This window comes from Thalassophryne amazonica, chromosome 5, assembly GCF_902500255.1.
Source record: "Thalassophryne amazonica chromosome 5, fThaAma1.1, whole genome shotgun sequence".
Classification (NCBI taxonomy): Eukaryota; Metazoa; Chordata; class Actinopteri; order Batrachoidiformes; family Batrachoididae; genus Thalassophryne; species Thalassophryne amazonica.
The window spans coordinates 80,335,856-80,358,343 of record NC_047107.1 but is presented as its reverse complement, the minus strand read 5'-3'; the positions used below and the strand labels follow the sequence as shown (position 1 = coordinate 80,358,343).

Sequence of the window (22,488 nt, the reverse complement as noted above, 5' to 3'; positions counted from 1 at the left end):
TTCATCAGGATATGTCATTCAATGCGCATATTAAACAAATATGTAGGACTGCTTTTTTGCATTTGCGCAATATCTCTAAAATAAGAAAGGTCTTGTCTCAGAGTGATGCTGAAAAACTAATTCATGCATTTATTTCTAGGCTGGACTACTGTAATTCATTATTATCATGTTGTCCTAAAAGTTCCCTGAAAAGCCTTAAGTTAATTCAAAGTGCTGCAGCTAGAGTACTGACAGGGACTAGAAGGAGAGAGCATATCTCACCCATATTGGCCTCTCTTCATTGGCTTCCTGTTAATTCTAGAATAGAATTTAAAATTCTTCTTCTTATAAGGTTTTGAATAATCAGGTCCCATCTTATCTTAGGGACCTCTTAGTACCATATCACCCTAATAGAGTGCTTCGCTCTCAGACTGCAGGCTTACTTGTAGTTCCTAGGGTTTTTAAAAGTAGAATGGGAGGCAGAGCCTTCAGCTTTCAGGCTCCTCTCCTCTGGAACCAGCTCCCAATTCAGATCAGGGAGACAGACACCCTTTCTACTTTTAAGATTAGGCTCAAAATGTTCCTTTTTGCTAAAGCTTATAGTTAGGGCTGGATCAGGTGACCCTGAACCATCCCTTAGTTATGCTGCTATAGACTTAGACTGCTGGGGGGTTCCCGTGACGCACTGAGTGTTTCTTTCTCTTTTTGCTCTGTATGCACCACTCTGCATTTAATCATTAGTGATTGATCTCTGCTCCCCTCCACAGCATGACTTTTTCCTGGTTCTCTCCCTCAGCCCCAACCAGTCCCTGCAGAAGACTGCCCCTCCCTGAGCCTGGTTCTGCTGGAGGTTTCTTCCTGTTAAAAGGGAGTTTTTCCTTCCCACTGTCACCAAGTGCTTGCTCACAGGGGGTCATTTTGACCGTTGGGGTTTTTCCATAATTATTGTATGGCTTTGCCTTACAATATAAAGCACCTTGGGGCAACTGTTTGTTGTGATTTGGCACTATATAAATAAAATTGATTTGATCCAAAAAAACAAGGATGAAACACAAAAACCAAGGAGGTGACAAGTCCAACAAAAATACAATTCCAACCTCTCAGGTTAAAGGGAATTAGGAAGGTGACAGAAGCATTCAAAAATACAAAACAAGGACCAAAAACTCTTAACAAAATACTCACAACTCAATAGAACCACTGGCAACACAGGAGAGGGGTAACAAACCACAATGAGCCCACAAAGCAAACAGGACAAGGGTGTGGTTTAAATACACAAACACATAACTGCACAGGTGTGGTAATCACAGGTAATTGGAAACGTGTGACATCAGAGCTGGCTGCAATAAGTAGTAATAAAAGAACAAAACACAAGAGGGCGACAGAAAAGAACTAACATAAGCAAAGGTGACAAGCATGAACTGCACAAATGACTAGTGAATCTACAACATAAAAACTAAGACCTAAACAGCAAGGTGATCAAACTGAGAGACAAAAGAAATAACCACAAACAACCAGACAGACTCAACACAAAAATTCAAAGACATGATCACAGAAAAGAGAGTGTGACAAATACTGCAAACTAGAAAGCAACAGGGTGTTTTATCACAAATGAAGGAGACAGACAAAAAGAGACATCACATGCAACAGACTGGGGAGAATTTAGATGACAACTGACAGAACAGACCTAAGCACAACTTGACACACCAGATATGGTTAAGGGTGGAGACAACGTGTACAACACAGCAGGGAGGTGAAAGCACACAACGGAGGATACCTGACAGACACCAACAGCTGAGACAAAACATCCAATAAGCAAAAAGGAAATCTATAAATAAGATTCAAATCTAAACAGAATTCACAAAACCCCCAGAATGAACAGGACAGTAACAATTACACTTCTAAAACACAACTATAGCATATATATTTTGAAAGTACAGGTTGTCCTGAAAAAACAAGACATAAAACTTGATTGCGGGATGCAGGGAGAGCTGTTAACAGCAATAATAAAACATTTATGCCAGGCGAGTGAACTGTCCAAAAAATGCCCTCAAACCCCAGAGGGTTAAGCTTTACTCACTGTGCCAGCAAAAAAAAGTTAGCAAATTAAAAGTTAGTGGAACAAAATTTAGCGGAAGCTAACTGGCCCACTGATGGTTTTCGAGGTTAGCTGAAAGGCTAATCTTCTAACGAAAAAGTTAGCTTGGCTAATTAGCAGATCTGTGCCCACCACTGATCAGCAGAAGTTTTATATCAGCATTTCATCCACACGGAACTGGCATTTTTGGAGCCCAAAAATGCTACTTTTTGAAAACAGGTCCCAGAGTACATATATCTCAAAATGACACCTTTGCGTTTTTGTGTGTGCAACCAATACACAACTTTTGTCAAATGACAGTGTGTTGATTGATAGACAGACAGACAGACAGACAGACAGATAGATGCTCCCAAGTCAGGTGGGAGGCGTAGGTCCTTCAGCACGTTCTGTACCCCCTATAGAGACCTGCCTATAGAGTCAACCAGAGGATATCCACACTAGATGCCAGAACCACCTCAGCTAACCCCGTTCAATGAGAAGAAACAGCATTCTACTCAGCTGTCTCTCCGTGATTTTCTCATCCTATGCCTGAGTGTAAGCCTGGATCCCCAATGGAGGAATCACATTTCCATCACTTGTATTCATTTTCTGAACCTCCTTATACCTGTTAAGGGTCCCGGGGGGCTAAAGCCTATCCCAGCCATCTGTGGGTGAAACCTAGTCTATTGCAGCATCTCTATTAACTTACAGCATTTTGCAGTGAAATAGGCTTTAACAATCAATAGTTGCAGGTCAACATTAAGGTACTTTATATTTTGAGTATAATTTATTTAACTGATGACATGGAGTATAATTCTGTCTGGGAGTGTTGGATATGAACACACACACAGATGTGTGATCTCTCACCTGCAATTCCCTGCAGCAGTCCACATATGTTGAAGATGCTCTTTTTCAGGATGCTTTGGAAGCAGAGGGTGAAGATGGAGATACAGCCCACGCCCCCCAGCACTAAAATCCCTGCCGCTAGAAACAACATGGCAGCCTGCCAGAAACCACTGGCCACCTCCCCGAATGTCGCGGCATAGGGCCCGCAGGTCATGCCTCCTCCTCTGGTCCTCAGATGGAGGCAGCGGCTGTAGAGTCCAAGAGACGGCCGGTACTCCCTGGAGTCCAATTCCCCGCCACTTACACTGGAGTCTGACTGCGGCGTTCCCAGCAGCCAGGTAGGGCTCATGAAGGCGACAAGCTCAGCAAAGGCAACTACGATACTGAGCAGAGTCCAGAGCATGGACCTGCACGTTACGATAACATGGCACATGGTGCTGCTCCTTTCTGAAAAGTACCAAAAACAAAACCACAGAGTCAAGGTCCTCTGAGAAGCACGCAGCAGGAGGAAGGTTCACACTCTGTCCCTCTCTGAGCGTTTCTCTTCTTCTTTGAGCACCCGTCTGTTTGTGACCATCCCACACAGCTACAATGCACCGAAGCAGCTTCCCTCAGCCATGGCAGCAGCAGATCACACCTGCAGACACAGACACACTGTCAGGAGACAGACAGACACAGGAGTACGAGCAACTGCTCCCGTGCCAGGAGGAAGAGAGAGAAATTAAAAATAAAGAGGCTCTGAGTCAACTCCCAGCTGCCCCACAGCACATCTGCAGCATTAAAGCAGCCAGCTGTCAGACGAGAGTCACAGTGAATCACAGCACACGCACGACTCTGCTACACACCACCTCCACACTTTACACCGTCGTCATGTTATTCACTCCGTGTGCATTTGATTTTTTTTTTTTTTATCATTGGACAAAAGCCGGGTGTGGTTTACTGCTGGGCAGCTGTCAGCACAGATCCGTGAGGAGAGCTGTTACAGCACGTCACATTACGTGTCAGCTGCACTGCTGCTGCTACAAGTACACACAAGGAGCACCTTCCAAACAGGGTTTTATGGCCCTGCCAAAGAGCTCATGTTTTCACCTGGAACCTCTCCGTTTAGTTCAATGTGTTGTCACAACACAGCGTTCACATAATTGGCTGAAATGACCTAAATTTGATTATTTAGCCTGCAAGTGATAGATTTGATCTTTTTGTGTTGTGTGAAAACACCAAATCTGATTTTTACCCTGTGCCCAGAAGCACTCTTCACTGTGTGTGTGTACATGTGTGTGACGGAGATACTGTTGCTGTGTTATGACACGGTTGCTTAGGTCACACCGACCTCCACATAGTCATATTCTCAGAACAGCAGGGAGTTTTCTCAGAAACCTGCTGATATGATGAGACATTATGACACATGCGGGAACAAATGTTCAAACACAGTGCGGTATTCGATTTCAAATCTATGAAAATGAATTTCAAAACTTGGAGCAAATCTTCTGTGACTTCCATATTTCATATGCACATTTTACAGTCACACAATGACCGGCGCTCAGTCTGACTGACACCCTCAGCCGCCTGCACAGTACGAGGTCTGTCCATAAAGTATAGGTCCTTTTTATTTTTTTCAAAAACTATATGGATTTCATTCATATGTTTGTACGTCAGACATGCTTGAACCTCGTGCACATGCGTGAGTTTTTCCATGCCTGTCAGTGACATCATTCGCCTGTGAGCACGCCTTGGGAAGGACTGGTCCCGCCCCCTCGTCGGAATTCCTTTGTCTGAGAAGTTGCTGAGAGACTGGCGCTTTGTTTGATCAAAATTTTTTCAAAACCTGAGAGACACATCGAAGTGGACACGTTCGAAAAATTCAGCTGGTTTTCGGTGAAAAGTTTAACGGCTGATGAGAGATTTTGAAGTGATTCTGTCGCTTTAAGGACTTCCCACGGAGCGGGACGTCGCGCAGCGCTCCCAGGCGCTGTCGTCAGCCTGTTTCAAGCTGAAAACCTCCACAGTTAAGCCTCTGTTGACCCGGGACGTCGTGAGAGAACAGAGAAGTTTCAGAAGAACAGTGTCAGCATTTTATCCGGATATTACACTATTAAAGGACATTTTTTTTAATGAAAGACGTGCGGGCGGATTCGCACGTCGGCTTGCAGCCGCCGCAATGTGCCGCCACAGGAAAAACACCTCCGTGTTGATAACCATTTGTAAAATCCAGGCGGCTTTTGATGGCTTTCAGTGGAGTGAGTATCTGAGAAATTGTTTAACAGTTGGGCATGTTCCAACTTGTCCTTAAGGCTTCCAACGGAGGTGTTTTTCCTGTGGCGTTGCGCTGCGCCGGCTGCAAGCCGACGTGTGAATCCGCCCGCACGTCTTTCATTAAAAAAATCTCCTTTAACAGTGGAATATCCAGATAAAATGCTGAAACTGACTTCTTCTGAAACTTCTCTGTTCTCTCACAACGTCCCGGGTCAACAGAGGCTTAAATGTGGAGGTTTTCAGCTTGAAACAGGCTGACGACGGCGCCTGCGAGCGCTGCGCAACATCCCACTCCATGGGAAGTCCTTAAAGCGACAGAATCACTTCAAAATCTCTCATCAGCCGTTAAAATTTTCACCAAAAACCATCTGAATTTTTCGAACCGTGTCCACTTCGATGTGCCTCACAGGTTTTGAAAAAATTTTGATCAAACAAAGCGCCAGTCTCTCAGCAACTTCTCAGACAAAGGAATTCCAATGAGGGGGCTGGACCACACCTCCCACAAGGCGTGCTCACAGGCAAATGACGTCACCGACAGGCGTGGAAAAACTCACGCATGCGCACGAGGGTTCAAGCATGTCTGACGTACAAACATATGAATGAAATCCATATAGTTTTTGAAAAAATAAAAAGGACCTATACTTTATGGACAGACCTCGTACAGACATGCAGGTTTCAAAAAAGGGAGCGTGCTTCCTGTGTGCACATATGGATGGATGTATAGATTGTTTTTTTTCTGCAGGATGCCATGCCTTTCTCTCTCTCTCTCGCTCTCTTCTGACTTTGAGTTTTCTGATCGCTGCTGATTATAGTCCATCCACGCTGGGCTTGGTACTGTTAAGACTGCAATGCCCACAAATTACCAGCTCTGTCTCTTTAAACTACAGGGAGAGAGCTGAAATATACTTCCTGTAAACAAATCAGTCTAACTGCACTCTTGCAGTCTTCTACATGAAACACTCAGTTCACACAGCAAACTCTGGTAAAAGTACAACTCTGTGTGTTAGGGTCACAGGTTCAAGATAGGCCATGTTTCTTTTTATAAACTTTTATTGTTGAAGTTTCAACAGAAAATTATGTCGGGGGGGGGGGCATAGTGAAGTGGGTGTGTCATGTAAAAAGTGGGTGGGCCGTGTAGCCTGCCACTCTGCAGTTACAAGCTGTCACCCTGTGCGATTTCACCATGGCTTCTCAATCACCAACATCCCGTAATGAAAAATTAAGCCAATCTGGGAGTTCCACTAGTTGTAGTTCCTTGAATGGCCACTTGAGGCTGCCTTAAAAAGAAAGTCAGTCACCATGAAACCCCATGTTAAAATTGTTTTATCTTTCTTTACAGCAGAAATAAACATGTTTACAGCCTGATATAAAAAAAAAACCTGTTTCGCTCTTTACACTTAATTAATTTCGTTTTTATAGTGCCAAATCACAACAAAGCTGCCCCAAAGCTCTTCACACAAGTAAGGTCTAACCTTACCAACCCTAGAGCAAGCACACAGGCGACAGTGGTAATGAAAAACTCCCTCTAAAGACACTGAGGAAAAAACCTCAAGCAGACCAGAATCAGAGGGGCTGTGGTGGGCACAGATAACCAAAAAATTTACTTCGATAACAGATAATCGGATAACTGAAAAGTTATCTTCGATGAAGATAAAAGGATAAAACACCCAAAAATGTATCGGTGGTCACAGATAACCAATGAATTCCAGAATTGTCTCCGGTACACTTGCAACTACTAACAAGCTGATTTTGAGAGTTTTAACACCACAATCGCTTCTGGAAGCATCAAAGGTGACGACAGACCCAAACAATGAGTCAGCACTTCTGCCTTTGAGCATCCTGTCCCCTGCTGGAAGCTCCTGTTGGCTACATGGCTTCCAGCACAGAAACAAGCTGAGAGGAGCCACAAAGCTCAACTGTCTCCTCAATCACAATGCAGCCGTCAGGCGGAGGTCTTGGAAAATAAAGCAGTGCTGATTAATGGTTTGGTGTAAATGAATACTGATAGAATAACTCCATTAATGTCAATTCTGTCATTTGTACAAAGTTAAGATATAACATATATATTTTAATGTTGAATAATGCACTAATTCTGAAGTTTTGTAACAAACACAGACAGACGGCATTCTGGGTAAAATGTGCCTCCGCTAACACTAATTGGTTGACTCATTCATTCTATGTAAAACAACACGCTAATGTGAGGTGTGTCATGTGTTGGTGTTTACAGATAAATGTGCTTTTGTAAAATATGCCATTTTTTTATTTGAAAAAAAAAAAAAGGCATTTTCAAAAAAAAAAAAAGCCAAGTTGTAATTAGATAACTATCTGATATAACCAGTGTCAAAATAAATATAACACTGTCATGATCTACTGGTGCCAGTGTGAGTTTTGGCCCTTTTCAGCTGATTTTTCATTCGTGCGAGAATTTTTTTGGATCGCACCGAGTTTCAGAAAGTCTTAGGCACTAGAGTTTAATGCCGTTGTCCATGAAGCCTGATCAGAGTGTTTCAAATGCATTTCTCATGTTGTGAACGTACTGAGATTACCCTATCCTACCCACAATGCACTTAGACACAGCATGTCCACATTAAAACCTTAAAAATTAGCGCATTACTTTAAAACTAAAACATATATCTGATATTTTCACTTTATAAAACTTCAGGCGTGACGTTAATTTAAATAACTTGTCCAAAATTAGTTTGGTTAAAATTTGAGCCATAAGTTAAAAATGTATGCCTCTGGATGATATGGCCCGCGCATCAGTATGGGGTTAAAAGAAATAAGTTTTTTTTGTTTTGTTTTTTATATGACCAGTTCTCCTTTGCCTGCAGAAGATAGAGCAGTTTCTTCTAGAAACAACTCTTTTATGTTTGCAGAGGGTATAACTACATATCTACTACAAAACATTTAACAGGTAGGTTCAACTGAATTTAAATTTTATAAATGTTTGTAGCTGTTCAGCTTTGTTTGGCAAGTTAATGGTCTAAAAGTTATTGGACAAAAATTTATCGGGAGATAATTAGTCCGACAGTGGTTTTCAAAGTTATCTGAAAAGATAATCCGATAATGAAAACATTATCTTCGATAATTATCGGATAATCGGAACTGTGCCCACCATTGCAGAGGGGTGACCCATTGCTTAGGTCATTCTGCAAAGTTATGCAAAATAGAATATAAACAACAAAATTTCTGTGTAGGCTCTCAGTTGTCCAGGTGGTTTCCATAGTAGAGAAGCTTGAATCTTCGACTGGACTGGGTTGCTTGACGCGAGGACATTTTGCTTCAAATCGCAGAAGCTTCCTCAGCTAAAATTCTTGCTCTGGAACAATGGGGTACTCAGATCAAAGCAGTTTCAGTCTTTTCAGTCTTTTGTTCATGGTAATGAGTCATTCACATCATCAGGAGAGGTGTCAGTCCCATCATTAGGAGGAACAGCTATCCTGTCATTAGGAGGGTGCTAACAAGAGCACAATAGGTGCTAATTAAAGCAACTGTTTAGTCACTAGCCAATAGCAGTCTGCCTCTCGGTAGGAGGGGTCTGGTTAGGTTTAAAACTCCAGCTTTTGTGGCTTCTGTTTGTTCTTCTCTACAAGGGTCAGACAGAAGTCAGACTACCAGAGCAAGAATTGTAGCTGAGGAAGCTTCTGCGATTTGAAGCGAAACATCCTCGCGTCAAGCAACCCAGTCCAGTCGAAGATTCAAGCTTATCTTCTATAAACAACCAAAGGTGAATTTGATGAGAAGTCCATGCAGGCATCCATTACACCTGGTTCTCCTTTTCATGACAACTGTACAGACGGATTGTCTGTTATATACACAGTCTATGCTACTCTCAGGATCACTAAGTACTACACCCAGAGATAGTTGAACAGTTTAACAGACTTTTTCAACTGTTCATAAAAATATACTTTTGAATCAAAGTAAATAGTCATCACTACTTGGGTTTTAACAATATTTAAAAAAAAATTTTACCCGAGGCCAAAATATGGCCATCGGGTATTGCGAAGGCTTTGCGTCTGTCCGTCCATCTGTGCTCAGCCTAAGTCCAGTCCTATTACTTCCAGAGTCTTCAAATTCACAAAAAGCTTTCGTGGGACACAGACCTTGGACAAGTTCAAAGATGGCTAACCTTGACCTATTTTAAGAGGTCAAAAGGTAGAAACAACACATGGTGGCAAGGACAGAACAGAAGTTGTTTTTTCGGGCGGGCTCTTTGATATCCATTCACTTACAGTACAAGGCTCTGTATGTGGTCTTTTGTTCATTCATATTTCTGCGTTATTCTGACACTCCACTGCAGATACACCTTATAATCCAGCTGCTTCACTGCGACTTCCCAAAGGAACAAAATGCGTTTCAGCTTACAAGTGGGAGAAGGAATACTCGCTCACTCACTCATCTTCAACCAATTACTCCAATTAATGGTCATGATGGGCCTGGAGCCAGCAGTCACAGGGTGTGAGGCGGGGTACACCTTGGACAGGATGCCAGTCTGTCACAGGGCCACATATAGACAAACAAACACATTTACACCTGCATGCAGACCTACAGAAAATTGAAAGTTTCCAGTCCAACTAAGCTCCACCTATGCATCTCTCAACCTTAAAGGCAAGGTCCCGGAGACATGAATCTTTAAACAAGTTTGGCATGTTTACCACAAACAAGATACACTTCTGATGTCCAGGGAGACTTACTGTCATCAATGATCCAGGACAATCACAAACCCAGATAGGCTAACTCCTCACTCAGCTTTTCAAGTGATACCAGGGCATCCACTAAATCCAGAAACATGACAGCATCATCTGCAAAAATCAATAAACTTTTCCTCACCAACAAAGGCACCCAAATTGCCAAACTAATCCAATACCCAGTCCGTGCAAGCATTTAAGAGATTAGAAATCAGAACACAACCCTATGGAATGCAACTTCTTCACCCTGTAACATGTTTGTCACTGACAGTTTTTGATGCACCTACAGAATAGGTAGCCTACATTCTCAACATGTATCAACAGCAACACAAAAAGATCAGGACGGCCTGCACTTTTGATGACCCCATGAGTTGAGCTGATGATCCAGTAGATATGCAAATGGATGAAAGCAGCTCAGCAGTAATGTGATTCAATATCTGATCTGGACCCCGTCATTCCCACACTGGTCTCACACAAACCAAGCCTGCTGCTGAGGACTATACACATGTAAGGAGGGCCTGAAGCCAACATACACACAGGTTTAAAACCTCTTACTCAAAAGGGCCAACATGAACAGTCTCCTGGAGCTTTGAGACAAACTTTCTCTCATAAAAATTACAACAAAAACAATGCACAGGCCAACTGTTAGCCATAATGACTATAGGTTTGACTGTGAAAATTGGGTGGCCAAGTAGCCTGTAAGGTCTATAAAATGTGTACGTAGTAATGAAACAGTATGAGTGTGAGTAATTGCATATTCAAAGCCAACATACAGGGGCCAGTCAGTTAACCGTTATGTAGAGGAGGCCACCAAGGAGCAAACCCAGAGTAAATGGTCTTGAGTTATTAACAAAGGCACTGGTAGAATGCCAAGGTGCTGAGGTAATGACTGAGGCCACTGTAGTCCACTCTCAGGAGGGGAGGTGGGGGGGGGGGGGGGGGGGGGGCTTACTGATATAAGCCACATTCCAGTTACCTCTGAAGTCAGAAACTGCAACTGGAAACGATGTCACGCTTGGGGTAGAACCATTCTTATGGGGTGATGGTCTTGTTAAGCAGTGGACTTGAAAGCAGAGGATGCTCGGTTCAAATCCCTGCCAGACTGGAAATAAGGACTCTTGAGCAAGGTACTTAATCCCCCAGATGCTCCCAGTGTGCAGTTGATAGCATTGCACATTAGCACATTGACATTGGTGTGTGTGCGCGCGCACACACATGTAAGGCATCATTGTAAAGTGCCTTGAGCTTCTGATTCAGATGGAAAAGTGCTATAGAAATGCAGTCCATTTCTCATTTCCACACAACACTGCATATTGGAAAATAATTGTGCTGCCTCCAAGATTTTGGAGTATTGAAAGATATACAAATATGCAGTCTACCAAAGTGACCTCATGGAAGAAGACATGCACAGAGGCCGTTGTTTGCCAATATTAGCAGCACCAATTGATACACATTGTTACTCAATATTTCACATAAAAATACTGCAGCAACATGTCCACAGACAGCTGTCAGGCGGTACTGTGTGTACGACTTAAGCACAATATGTACGTGTTTACCCAGACTGTACTATAAAGGGAATGTTGGACACAGACATTAAAGTTTGCAAGAAACAATCATTCATGGACATGAACATTGTGACAGATGAGATGGAAATGCTTTTGTTACTCGAACATGGAAAAACGATGTTTGAGCCAGTAGATCACCCACCAAGATCAGATGACTCCTCCAGTTTATCTGGTTTGGGAGGACTCCATTATTTTCTCTGAGTGCATTAACTTAGAGATACTGGACCAGAAACCTCAAATTGTGGAACTCTTTTCCCCAAGCTGGTTTGGTCATACATCTGGACCAGCTAGGGGGAAAGCCCTCAAACCAAAACCTCATGAGACAGCACAGCACACTTACTGAAACAAGATGTGGACAATGAGCAAAGGTCTAATTTTGCTTTGTATCTGCTACGATGAGCAGAACAGAGAACTCCAAGAGATCTGGAAGTAGCATTGTAGCAGTCAGTTAGGCAGGACCAAACTTATCCCACTCTAAAAAAGAATGCAAACAGCTGAACTCTGAAAGGGACAGACGCAAATCACACAGAAAGAAAAACAATCACACCCTTCTGCTACCTGTGGCTGCTGCATGTTTCCAGTCATACAAGGCTGCAATCATTTCTTTTATTTCTGTTACATGTGTATCACTTCTGTTAGTTTAAGTGTAACATCTGTAAGTTAGAGCAGTTTCTTAATTCAGTGGAGTGAGATGTCACGGGCACTTCAGATGAGCTAGCACCCCACGGGTGACTTCTACCCCCATCTCCAGGCCAAAGCGCCATGCGTTATGCGTTAGTGATAGGGGATTCTATTACCCACAAAGTTAAATTACAGATGCCAGATGATGTTAAATGCATTTCTAGGGCAAGAGTACCCAAGATTGCCTCTCACCTTGGGGTGCTGACTTTGCATAAGGATAGTCATGCAAAAGAACACAACACCAGATAGCCACATAGTTATTCATGTTGGCACCAATGATATTAGGATGGGACATTCGGAGGTCACAAAAATGGACATATAGAGAACTTCTGACCTCACCAGAAAGATGTGTTGGCATCAATTAATAGTCTCTGGTCCCCTCCCTCCCGGGGTAATGATGAGGTGTTTAGCAGGATGACGTCATTAAATAGGTCGCTGGTGCAGTTTTGTAGACAGCAAGGCTTTAGTTTTATTGATAACTGGCCCTCTTTCTGGGGTCACCGTGGCTTGCTGATACTGGATGGCCTTCACCCTGCTGGGGAGGTGCCACCATCTTATTTGAACATAGGGCTGCCACAAATGATTCTTTTGATTATCAACTACTCACCAATTATTTTTGCGATTTGTCGACTAATTGGCTCATATGTAAATTATGGCTTATCGCACGAGCATGCAGCTGTTATTTGTCTTTGAATGTTGCTATTGTTTATTATATCATTTAAATAATTACTTATTTTACTATGTGTTATGGTTGGCAATATTTTTTGATACATTCATGCCCATAAAGCAAATTGAAATTGAGAGCGAGAGAGAGACAGAGAGAGTGAGAGAGAGACTAGTATGGCTAGCATACTGGCATAGTATCCCTTTAACTCATCTTATTAGCAACAGAACAGGTTTTGGCCTCAAACTAAATTCTGGGTTTGTTAGTGAATCTCCCTGTCGATTTACTGTTGGTGAACTCTAGGTACTTTAGGTGTAGTTATTTCCGGCCAACTGATTCTGCTCTTTTTCTCTCTTGTTCAAGGCACTGATAATAATAATAATAATAATAATAATAATAATACATTTTATTTGTATTGCACCTTACATTTCAAAGAAATCTCAAAGTGGTACAGCAAGGATTTTAAAACAGAATTAAAAACAGATTACATCACGCAAGGCTGACAGCTGTGCACCACAGGGTGTTGGACTGACCATGAGTTGCCCTGGCTGAAGCTGATGCAGCACACTGCAGTCTGCTTTTGGAATATACTCTTCCATGAGGACAGCTTGTGCTGTGGCCTCCTGGCGATGAGATGGATGGATGCTGGTCCTGCACCCTAGGGCACTGGACTCATGATGCTGTGCCTGTGGCGCCAATGACTGCGTGCTCATCTTGCACTTTGTTTTTGATGCGATTCTGGCTTTTCTGTTTCTTCAGCTTGGTAAAAACTTTGTAAAAACCTTGTAACTGTTAGAATGGCCTAAGCAGCGGGTCACCCCTCTGAGTCTGGTCTGCTTGAGGTTTCTTCCTCAACATCACCAGACGGAGTTTTTCTTTACCACTGTCACCTGTGTGCTTGTTCTAGGTCTTGGTAAGGTTAGACCTTACTCATGTGAAGCACCTTAAGGCAGCTTTGTTGTGATTTGGTGCTATATAAATAATATAAATTCAATTGTATTAAACTGAATTGAAATGCAAGTCTCATTTTTAATCAATTTCATAATCATCGGCAAGGAAGATTTCACTCTCAGCGTCTCATACACAGCAGAGTGTATGACGTAAGAAACATCCTCAACAAGTCACGACACCAAACAAGTAAACACTCTCGTGCCCTGAGGTGTCAAATCTTAAAACTTTGTCATGGCTTGATTAAATCTGATGAACAGGAACAACAACAGCAGGCACGAACTCTCCACACAACTTCTGTCAGAAGGCACATTATGAACTTTGGAAAAGCCAAAGCATGTCTGCCATTACAAGTGTAGAGTGGACTGTTCAAACAGCTCAGAGAATTTCCAGCCATCACTCCTGAGAAGTGTGTTGTGGTTGTGACACCCACCTAACCCTGACAAAGGGCGTTGCCACATGATTTAAGAGTATGTCTCACCACTAGTAGTTGTAGGATGGCTTTTTATGCCTCATGGCTAATGTGGCTAGTGCAATCTTGACCGTTTAAATACTGAGCAGGTAATTTGTGAAATATTTTTTATATACTATAGCTAACATGCACAGATCTATCAAAAAAGAGAACACAAAGGATGTAGATGTGTGTGTTCTTTATGTAAGTGCATATGAAAGTTCTTGCTTATTTTTTGTTGGTGCTGAGGAACAAAATAAAAATTTCATGAGTTGCTGGCAAAAGGAGACTAACAGGACATTTCATCAGAAAGTTACATCAATGTAGAGCATCACATGACCACCAAAGGCAGACAAATGTTTAAAATGGCATGCACTTAGCATGGAGACTAACACAAGCATCTCATTACTACTATACAAATAATGAATGTTTGAGTTCACTGGTACAAATATTTCATGAGGTGAAAGCTGGAACATACGATTCAAGGAGGCTCATTGAACTTACAATTTGGTGTTCATCACTGGTGCTTAACAGTCCACCACAAACTTTAAACAGGAGTCCAAAATTGTTCTCAGTAGTCCGTGATGCCGTCCACTGACTTCGTGTACAGACTGCCACCCACTTTTCTCACTCCAGCGAAAAATCAGGTCAGAAATTTGTCCAGCTTTTCATCCTTACAGCTCTTCATGTCTCCAGACGGTTTACGGCGTGGTGGATTTTGTTTTCTGTGTGAGAACAATTAGCAGCTTCAATTAGCTCCTTCAAATCATCGTCTGCCAAACTCCACCATGTTTAACTAAACACTGCCCCCAGTAGTGTGTCACGTGACATACAAGCCACCAATCAAATGACAAGGATTCATTCAGCCATTATATATGTATATACACACACACACACTGGACAAGACTGAAGACAGGAAAGAAGAAGAGAATGGTTCTATCCTTGCAGGCTGCCAGAGCGCTCCGCATCAAAACAGCGAGCAGAGTTTCTGGACCTGTTGCCAGAGTTGGCCACAGCTCCACACAGCAGAGAGGGGGGGCGGTGTGAGTGCCCGCTGTGGCGCGAGCCCGCAGACTCGGTAAGCGCATCGGAGACAAAATATCTTGAGACTGGTATAAAATAGTCCCAAATACTCACACATTTTTATCAAGTTCTGTTAACTTAAATAAATATTTGTGTGTTAGCTCACTGTGTGAGACCATGGTATAAGCGGATTAAACAACAAGAAGCCATGCATTATACGGTTTGAATGCACTTCGGAGTAACACCACTCCGCTTCGCGTTGTGGTGTTTTAGACTCCGCGTCGTGCATTCAAACTGTATAATGCATGGCTTCTTGTTGTTTAATCCTTACATACACACATATATACATACACACACACACACACACACATATGTGTATATATATATATATATATATATATATATATATATATATATATATATATACACACACACACACACACACACAACACATCCTTCATGACAACACCCATAGGTTTTTTTAAGAGCGGATTTGAAGCTCAAACAGTGCAGCTATAGATGCCGCCATCTTGGCAGTGCCTGACTCCACCTAACTCCTGACCAACCTGTAAATGGGCAAAGGGGTGGAGCCACAGGCAAGACCAGTGTGACCTGGGCAGGACAAATGAATCCCAAACACACACACCTATCTTGAAGTTGTCAACCTAGCTAAGATTAACAAGACTGGGTTTGGGTGATAAATTTGTGCACACACATGGCTTTAAAAATGTAAGGCTTTGGTGCAGGAATTAAAATCAATAACCAGAAAATAGCCTCAATAACCATCAAATCAAATCAATTTTATTTATATAGCACCAAATCACAACAAACAGTTGCCCCAAGGTGCGTTATATTGTAAGGCAAAAGCCATACAATAATTACAGAAAAAACCCAACGGTCAAAACGACCCCCTATGAGCAAGCACTTGGCGACAGTGGGAAGGAAAAACTCCCTTTTAACAGGAAGAAACCTCCAGCAGAACCAGGCTCTGGGAGGGGCAGTCTTCTGCTGGGACTGGTTGGAGCTGAGGGGAGAGAATCAGGAAAAAGACATGCTGTGGAGGGGAGCAGAGATCAATCACTAATGATTAAATGCAGAGTGGTGCATACAGAGCAAAAAGAGGTGAATAAAAAGAAACACTCAGTGCATCAAGGGAACCCCCCAGCAGTCTAAGTCTATAGCAGCATAACTAAGGGATGGTTCAGGGTCACCTGATCCAGCCCTAACTATAAGCTTTAGCAAAAAGGAAAGTTTTAAGCTTAATCTTAAAAGTAGAGAGGGTGTCTGTCTCCCTGATCTGAATTGGGAGCTGGTTCCACAGGAGAGGAGCCTGAAAGCTGAAGGCTCTGCCTCCCATTCTACTCTTACAAACCCTAGGAACTACAAGTAAGCCTGCAGTCTGAGAGCAAAGCGCTCTATTGGGGTGATATGGTACTACGAGGTCCCTAAGATAAGATGGGGCCTGATTATTCAAAACCTTATAAGTAAGAAGAAGAATTTTAAAATTCTACAACCCCTGGCAATAATTATGGAATCACCGGCCTCGGAGGATGTTCATTCAGTTGTTTAATTTTGTAGAAAAAAAGCACATCACAGACATGACACAAAACTAAAGTCATTTCAAATGGCAACTTTCTGGCTTTAAGAAACACTATAAGAAATCAAGAAAAAAAAATTGTGGCAGTCAGTAACGGTTACCTTTTTAGACCAAGCAGAGGGAAAAAAATATGGACTCACTCAATTCTGAGGAATAAATTATGGAATCACCCTGTAAATTTTCATCTCCATCAAATCAGATCTGCTCGTTAGTCTGCATCTAAAAAGGAGTGATCACACCTTGGAGAGCTGTTGCACCAAGTGGACTGACATGAATCATCGCTCCAACACAAGAGATGTCAATTGAAACAAAGGAGAGGATTATCAAACTCTTAAAAGAGGGTAAATCATCACGCAATGTTGCAAAAGATGTTGGTTGTTCACAGTCAGCTGTGTCTAAACTCTGGACCAAATACAAACAACATGGGAAGGTTGTTAAAGGCAAACATACTGGTAGACAAAGGAAGACATAAAAGCGTCAAGACAGAAAACTTAAAGCAACATGTCTCAAAAATCGAAAATGCACAACAAAACAAATGAGGAACGAATGGGAAGAAACTGGAGTCAACATCTGTGACCGAACTGTAAGAAACCGCCTAAAGGAAATGGGATTTACATACAGAAAAGCTAAACGAAAGCCATCATTAACAACTAAACAGAAAAAACAAGGCTACAATGGGCTAAGGAAAAGCAATCGTGGACTGTGGATGACTGGATGAAAGTCATATTGAAATAACTCAGACAGAACAATCGGAGAGAAAGAGTCTAACCAAATACCAGCATTACTGAAAGCAGCCGAACATAAAGATATGTCTTTGGGATGGTTATGAATAATTTTTTTCTCTAATAGTTAAAATTTTATTTGCAAAGAAAGTCATGAAGTCATTACTAGTTAAAGTTAAAGGAATACTCGGCTCAGTAGAGCTCTGACTCTTTGTCAGCCTGGCTACAGTGCTGAAAAGAAACCTGGGGTTGTTCTTATTTTCTTCAATTAGTGATGAATCGTAAGATGTCCTAGCTTTACGGAGGGCTTTTTTATAGAGCAACAGACTCTTTTTCCAGGCTAAATGAAGATCTTCTAAATTAGTGAGATGCCATTTCCTCTCCAGTTTACGGGTTATCTGCTTTAAGCTGCGACTTTGGCACTAACATTATACAGCTTTCGATAATAGAAGGGGGGGGAGCTGGAACTTATCCTAGCAGTCATAGTGCGTAAGGCAGTGGTGCACCCTGGGCAAGATGCCAGTCTATTACAGGGCCACATATAGACAGACAAACTCAAGGCTCGTCCACACAGAGATGAGTTTAGGCATATTCACAAAAGTTTTGTATTGTATCGGCATTTCATCCACACACAGCCAGTGTTTTCAGAGGCTGAAATGCTACTTTATGAAAACAAATCCCAGAGTGGATAAATCTCAAAGTGTCATCTTTGCGTCTTCATGTGTACAACCAATATGCAACTTTTTTTAAACGATGATGTCATAGCCCCACCTCTCTAACCTCAGTTACAACAAGAACTAGACCTGCCAGCAGGTATATACGGGGTCCAAGCAGACCTCCACGAGGACCATGTGATTCATGACAATGCAGCTGCAAGATGTGGGCCTGACTCACAGAACCACATGGGCAATGGTGCTGTCATGCCAACTTTGCCATCAAGAGGACTAAATTTACCTAAGACATCCATACTTTTCCTGTAAAAGACTTTGCTCCCACCATGTGCATGAAGTGTTGTGTGTCCAGATAACTATGCTATAATGCAGTCTGTCAGTCTAAATGTATCAATATTCAAAATATAATTTACCTTCATATCTGTTCAACCAACAACACTGATAGAAATATTCTCTTTATGGTACACATAAAGACCAGAGGTGATTAAGAAGTCTATTGAGCTGAATATTTTTTTTAAATATAACAAACACAATCAGTCATGTAAAGGTGGCTCTTCTGAATAAGGTTTAACCTGACCCATCCCCTGAGCAAGCACAGTGAGAATAATGTTTGGAAAAAAAACACGCAGGAACTTTGATTATAGCAAGGAACCTCAAGCACACCAGACTCAGTGTGGTGATGGTCCTTGCACATATCCTGCACCTCCCTCTGCCACGCCAGACTTCCTCATACAATACCACATCTTTTCTCTTGGCACTCTGTCATAAGCTTTCCTTCAGTCCACAAACAAACAATGCAAATAAATCTCTTTCTTTCTGGCCTTCTCTACACTTCTCTATCAGCACTCTCAGAGCAAATATTGCAACTGCAGTGCTCAGTCTTACTGACTAGTACGAAATTTGTCAGGCAGCTTTTTGTTGTGGGTGTTTGCATGGGTTCCTTCCAGGTGCTCTGGCTTCCTCCCACAACCAAAGACATGCAGGTTAGGTGAATTGGAAACTTTAAATTGTCCATAAGTGTGCTGCAGGGGTGAATGTATTTGTTTATCTATATGTGGCCCTGCGACAGACTGGAATCTTGCCCAGGATGTACCCTGCCTCACACCCTATGATTGCTTGGGTGGGCTCCAGCACCCCTGTGATCCTTAATTGGAGTAAGTGGGTATAGAAAATGGATGAATGGAATTAAAGCATTTCCTTTCCAGATGTCGTCTTCCAAAACAATGTTGAGATTCAGATTAAAAAGCTTCATATTTACTCAGTGTACCACTTTGTAAAGTTCTAGCTTCTGCTGCTACAGTGAAACCTGGTAATATTAACTCCTTACATTGGTTTTTATGCAACACACAAGCTTTGTGTACATGCTGCATGTCTTCTCAGTTTTTTGTGGGAGCATTACAGTGCCTCGTACACATACTGGCATATTTACTACAGTGTTTTCAATGGTTTTGTGTGTATTGCAGTTCTTTCTGGAAACGTGCCAAAATATGGCTGTAATATTTATTTCTGCTTAAGAGTATGATAGTTCATTGGGGATTGACACACTTTTGGAGAAACTCTCACATGGCCATTCAAGAAACTTCAGCTTTTTGTACTCCTGCACTGGGTTCACTTTTCAGCACAGGAGGCTGGAAACAGCTGGAGTTTCTTCTCCTTTTTCTTCTTCCGCTTCTGGGTGATTTTAAAAGTGGTTTTTACACTACATAGCCACCAACAGTTCTGCCACTGAAGTACAGTCTTTGTGTGCAGCCACCACGAAAGAACAGTAGATTCCCTGACACAGGCACGTTGTGTGACAGTCTGACAGAGCCAATGAAATGTGCATTTCAGCCTTCGGGGTGGGAGAATGGTTCAGAAAATAAATACACTGATGACTTCAGTTTACATGAAGCTTTCTCAACCCTTCTCCTTGTTATTATGAAATGACGAAGCCTGCTCGTTTTTTAGTAACCGAAACCATGTGAGCCCGTGCTTCTGTAGTCCTCTATAAACGGTTAACAACAGAGTTGCAAAAGAACATTTTTCTTCAGTGGATAGATTCTTACCACAAAAGAACGGTGAGGCTCACAGCTGCAAACAGGGAGTGATGGCCATCATCAAATGCACATTTAGTGCTGCAGCATTACTTTAGATTTATTTTAGGGACTTGAATTAAACCCTGTAAAACAATTCAAGCTGCAACGAGCCTTTAAATTCTGTTTGATTCCACAAGTATTCTCTGAAGAGAGAACCCACAAACACGGCAAGAAAGATGGACGTTTTGATGATAAGAACCACAAAGTATATCAACACCCTCCAAAAGTGGGCTAAAACAATTCAGCCCATGAACACAAAAACAACTACAAGCCAAAGAAAGTGTAAAAGGTGGCAGCCTGTGCTCACTCATCCACAGATTAATCGGATCAAACCGTGTGAATTCCCCACAGAACACTTTCAGCCAAACTTGTGCGTGTGACAAATAACATCAGACCTCTGGTAGAACTCAACAAAGGCTACTCAAAGGCATGCCAACATTTGGTCCCTTACTCACTCTGTAGCACCCAGACTTGCTACCAGTCCCAGAATGCACTTCTTCATTCCCAAAGACAGGCCACTGTGACCTCTAACCTATTGGATCTGCCCGCATGACAGCTCCCGCTCTCCACACTGGCTTGCTACTGCTCCTACAGTTGAGAAAGCTCATCAGTGACACTCACACAACAATGCGTCTCTTTGCTTCAGCGGCCTTTCTGCTCTCCAGTGTTTTCGAATCTCTGATGGCTGCACCTTGCACAGAAAAAACTAAACGCTGTTCCTGGAGAACATATAGCACTGCCAAGACCCAACAGTCCTCTGCTGATCTCGCAGGGACCCTAGTGATATGAAAACTCAGTGCTCTGTTCACATAGAAATCCCACTTTCAGTTAGACGTGTAGACGACAGACATTTGCATTTGTAAAAGTCCATTTTTTTTCAAAACTTGGTTTTCACATGAGCATCGCTCTATCTGTATGGCTACTAATTCTCCACTTGTACTTAGAGAGATAAACATCAGGTCAGGTCTGGGAGTATGTGCTGGTACTGTTGTGTCCACCACACTAAAGAACTACACTGGGCCTGGGCAGACAACCAATCCAACCGCACCTCAGAGAAGCAGCCGTCTGTGAGAGCCAGGTGACATGGCTTTTTGCAACATCTTTGTGCCTTTTTTAATGTTTGCTGGAGTCCTCAGTACTGATGAACCTCCATGCTTGCTGGTGCTCAGGGAAATCATACATGGCATCATGATGTCAAACTTCACATCTAGCAACAAAGAAAACAACTGCATTGACAGTGAAAGTGTGTAGGTTTACATTTTTCGAAACAGAAAAATTGGCCAGGAATGGATAAGGAAATCGATAAAGAATTATATTGATTAGCAGGATCAATAATGGCACAGATATATAAAAATGTATCTATTTATCTTATCAATTCCCATCCGTCCCTGGACGCAGCTTAACATTGTGTCCAAAACAAAAGACATTCTAAAGATATTACTAATCAAAGTTAAAGTAGTAAAGCAGCAACGGCATGAGAGAATAACTTTTTTTTGTGTCTTACTTTGCTCCATGATGGTTTGTCCTTGACGTGTGCTTGAGTAAATGATAATCTGTCCTGGTTTTGTTTAGATTATTGTGTAGTATCACTTCCCCTCACAGACTCAGTCAGCTTTGTGGGTGGCTCACATGTTTGGGGCACTTCAAGGCCATGGGATTGTGGTATAAAGTAGATGTGGAGACCAGGGCCAGCTGCAAATACGTATAAGAGACAGATTTAGAAATAAATATAAGTATTTAACCATCTTATTATTTAAGGGATTCCACAAATAAGCACGATGACCTGAGGTGAAGTCCAGCTGTTACCAGATGTTCCTGAACACTCAAAGTGCTGCTGCAACACCATCTGACATTTATCTCTGAAAAAACTGCAAAATGTCAGCAGTCGAGCTGTTATCAGGGTCAGTGATATTTGCGGACCAAAAGTCAATGAGGCATGCAAGAAGACACCAACTTCTGACTGAACAGTGTAATCTGAAGGTTGGTTCTAAAGAGGTCAAACAGCACTTTTTGTCTGCAGACGCCATTGTTTGTGTAATAAGAGGTTTTAACGCAGAAGACGTGCGGAATCTGCAGCATTATACTTACAGTGAAAGTGTAGAAGTTTTGCAGAAAGTCGTCCTTTGTTGTGAAAAGCTGCTGGTGTCTCATTGACTGAAAGTCCTCTCCTGTGCTCAGAACATTATTGTCCCTCACACACACACACAGTCTTCCCCTCTCTCTCCCCTCTCCTTCTTCTCTCTCCTCCCTC

General features: G+C 42.3%; 1 protein-coding gene across 3 annotated transcripts in view; it reads right to left on the bottom strand.

Moving 5' to 3' along the window:
• The window catches only part of LOC117510788 (LHFPL tetraspan subfamily member 2a protein-like), a 26,254-nt gene extending 3,766 nt beyond the window's left edge, over positions 1–22,488 (bottom strand). The window contains exons 1-4 of one of the 3 annotated variants that reach the window (XM_034170653.1): positions 22,326–22,488; positions 22,021–22,105; positions 21,742–21,929; positions 2,921–3,536 (exon numbers count right to left, since the gene is read on the bottom strand). In XM_034170653.1, coding sequence (XP_034026544.1) covers positions 2,921–3,332 — 412 coding nt within the window. In that variant the 5' untranslated portion in view covers positions 3,333–3,536; positions 21,742–21,929; positions 22,021–22,105; positions 22,326–22,488. The remainder of the gene's footprint in view (positions 1–2,920; positions 3,537–21,741; positions 21,930–22,020; positions 22,106–22,325) is intronic. The other 2 variants (XM_034170651.1, XM_034170650.1) reach the window with 2 other exon arrangements.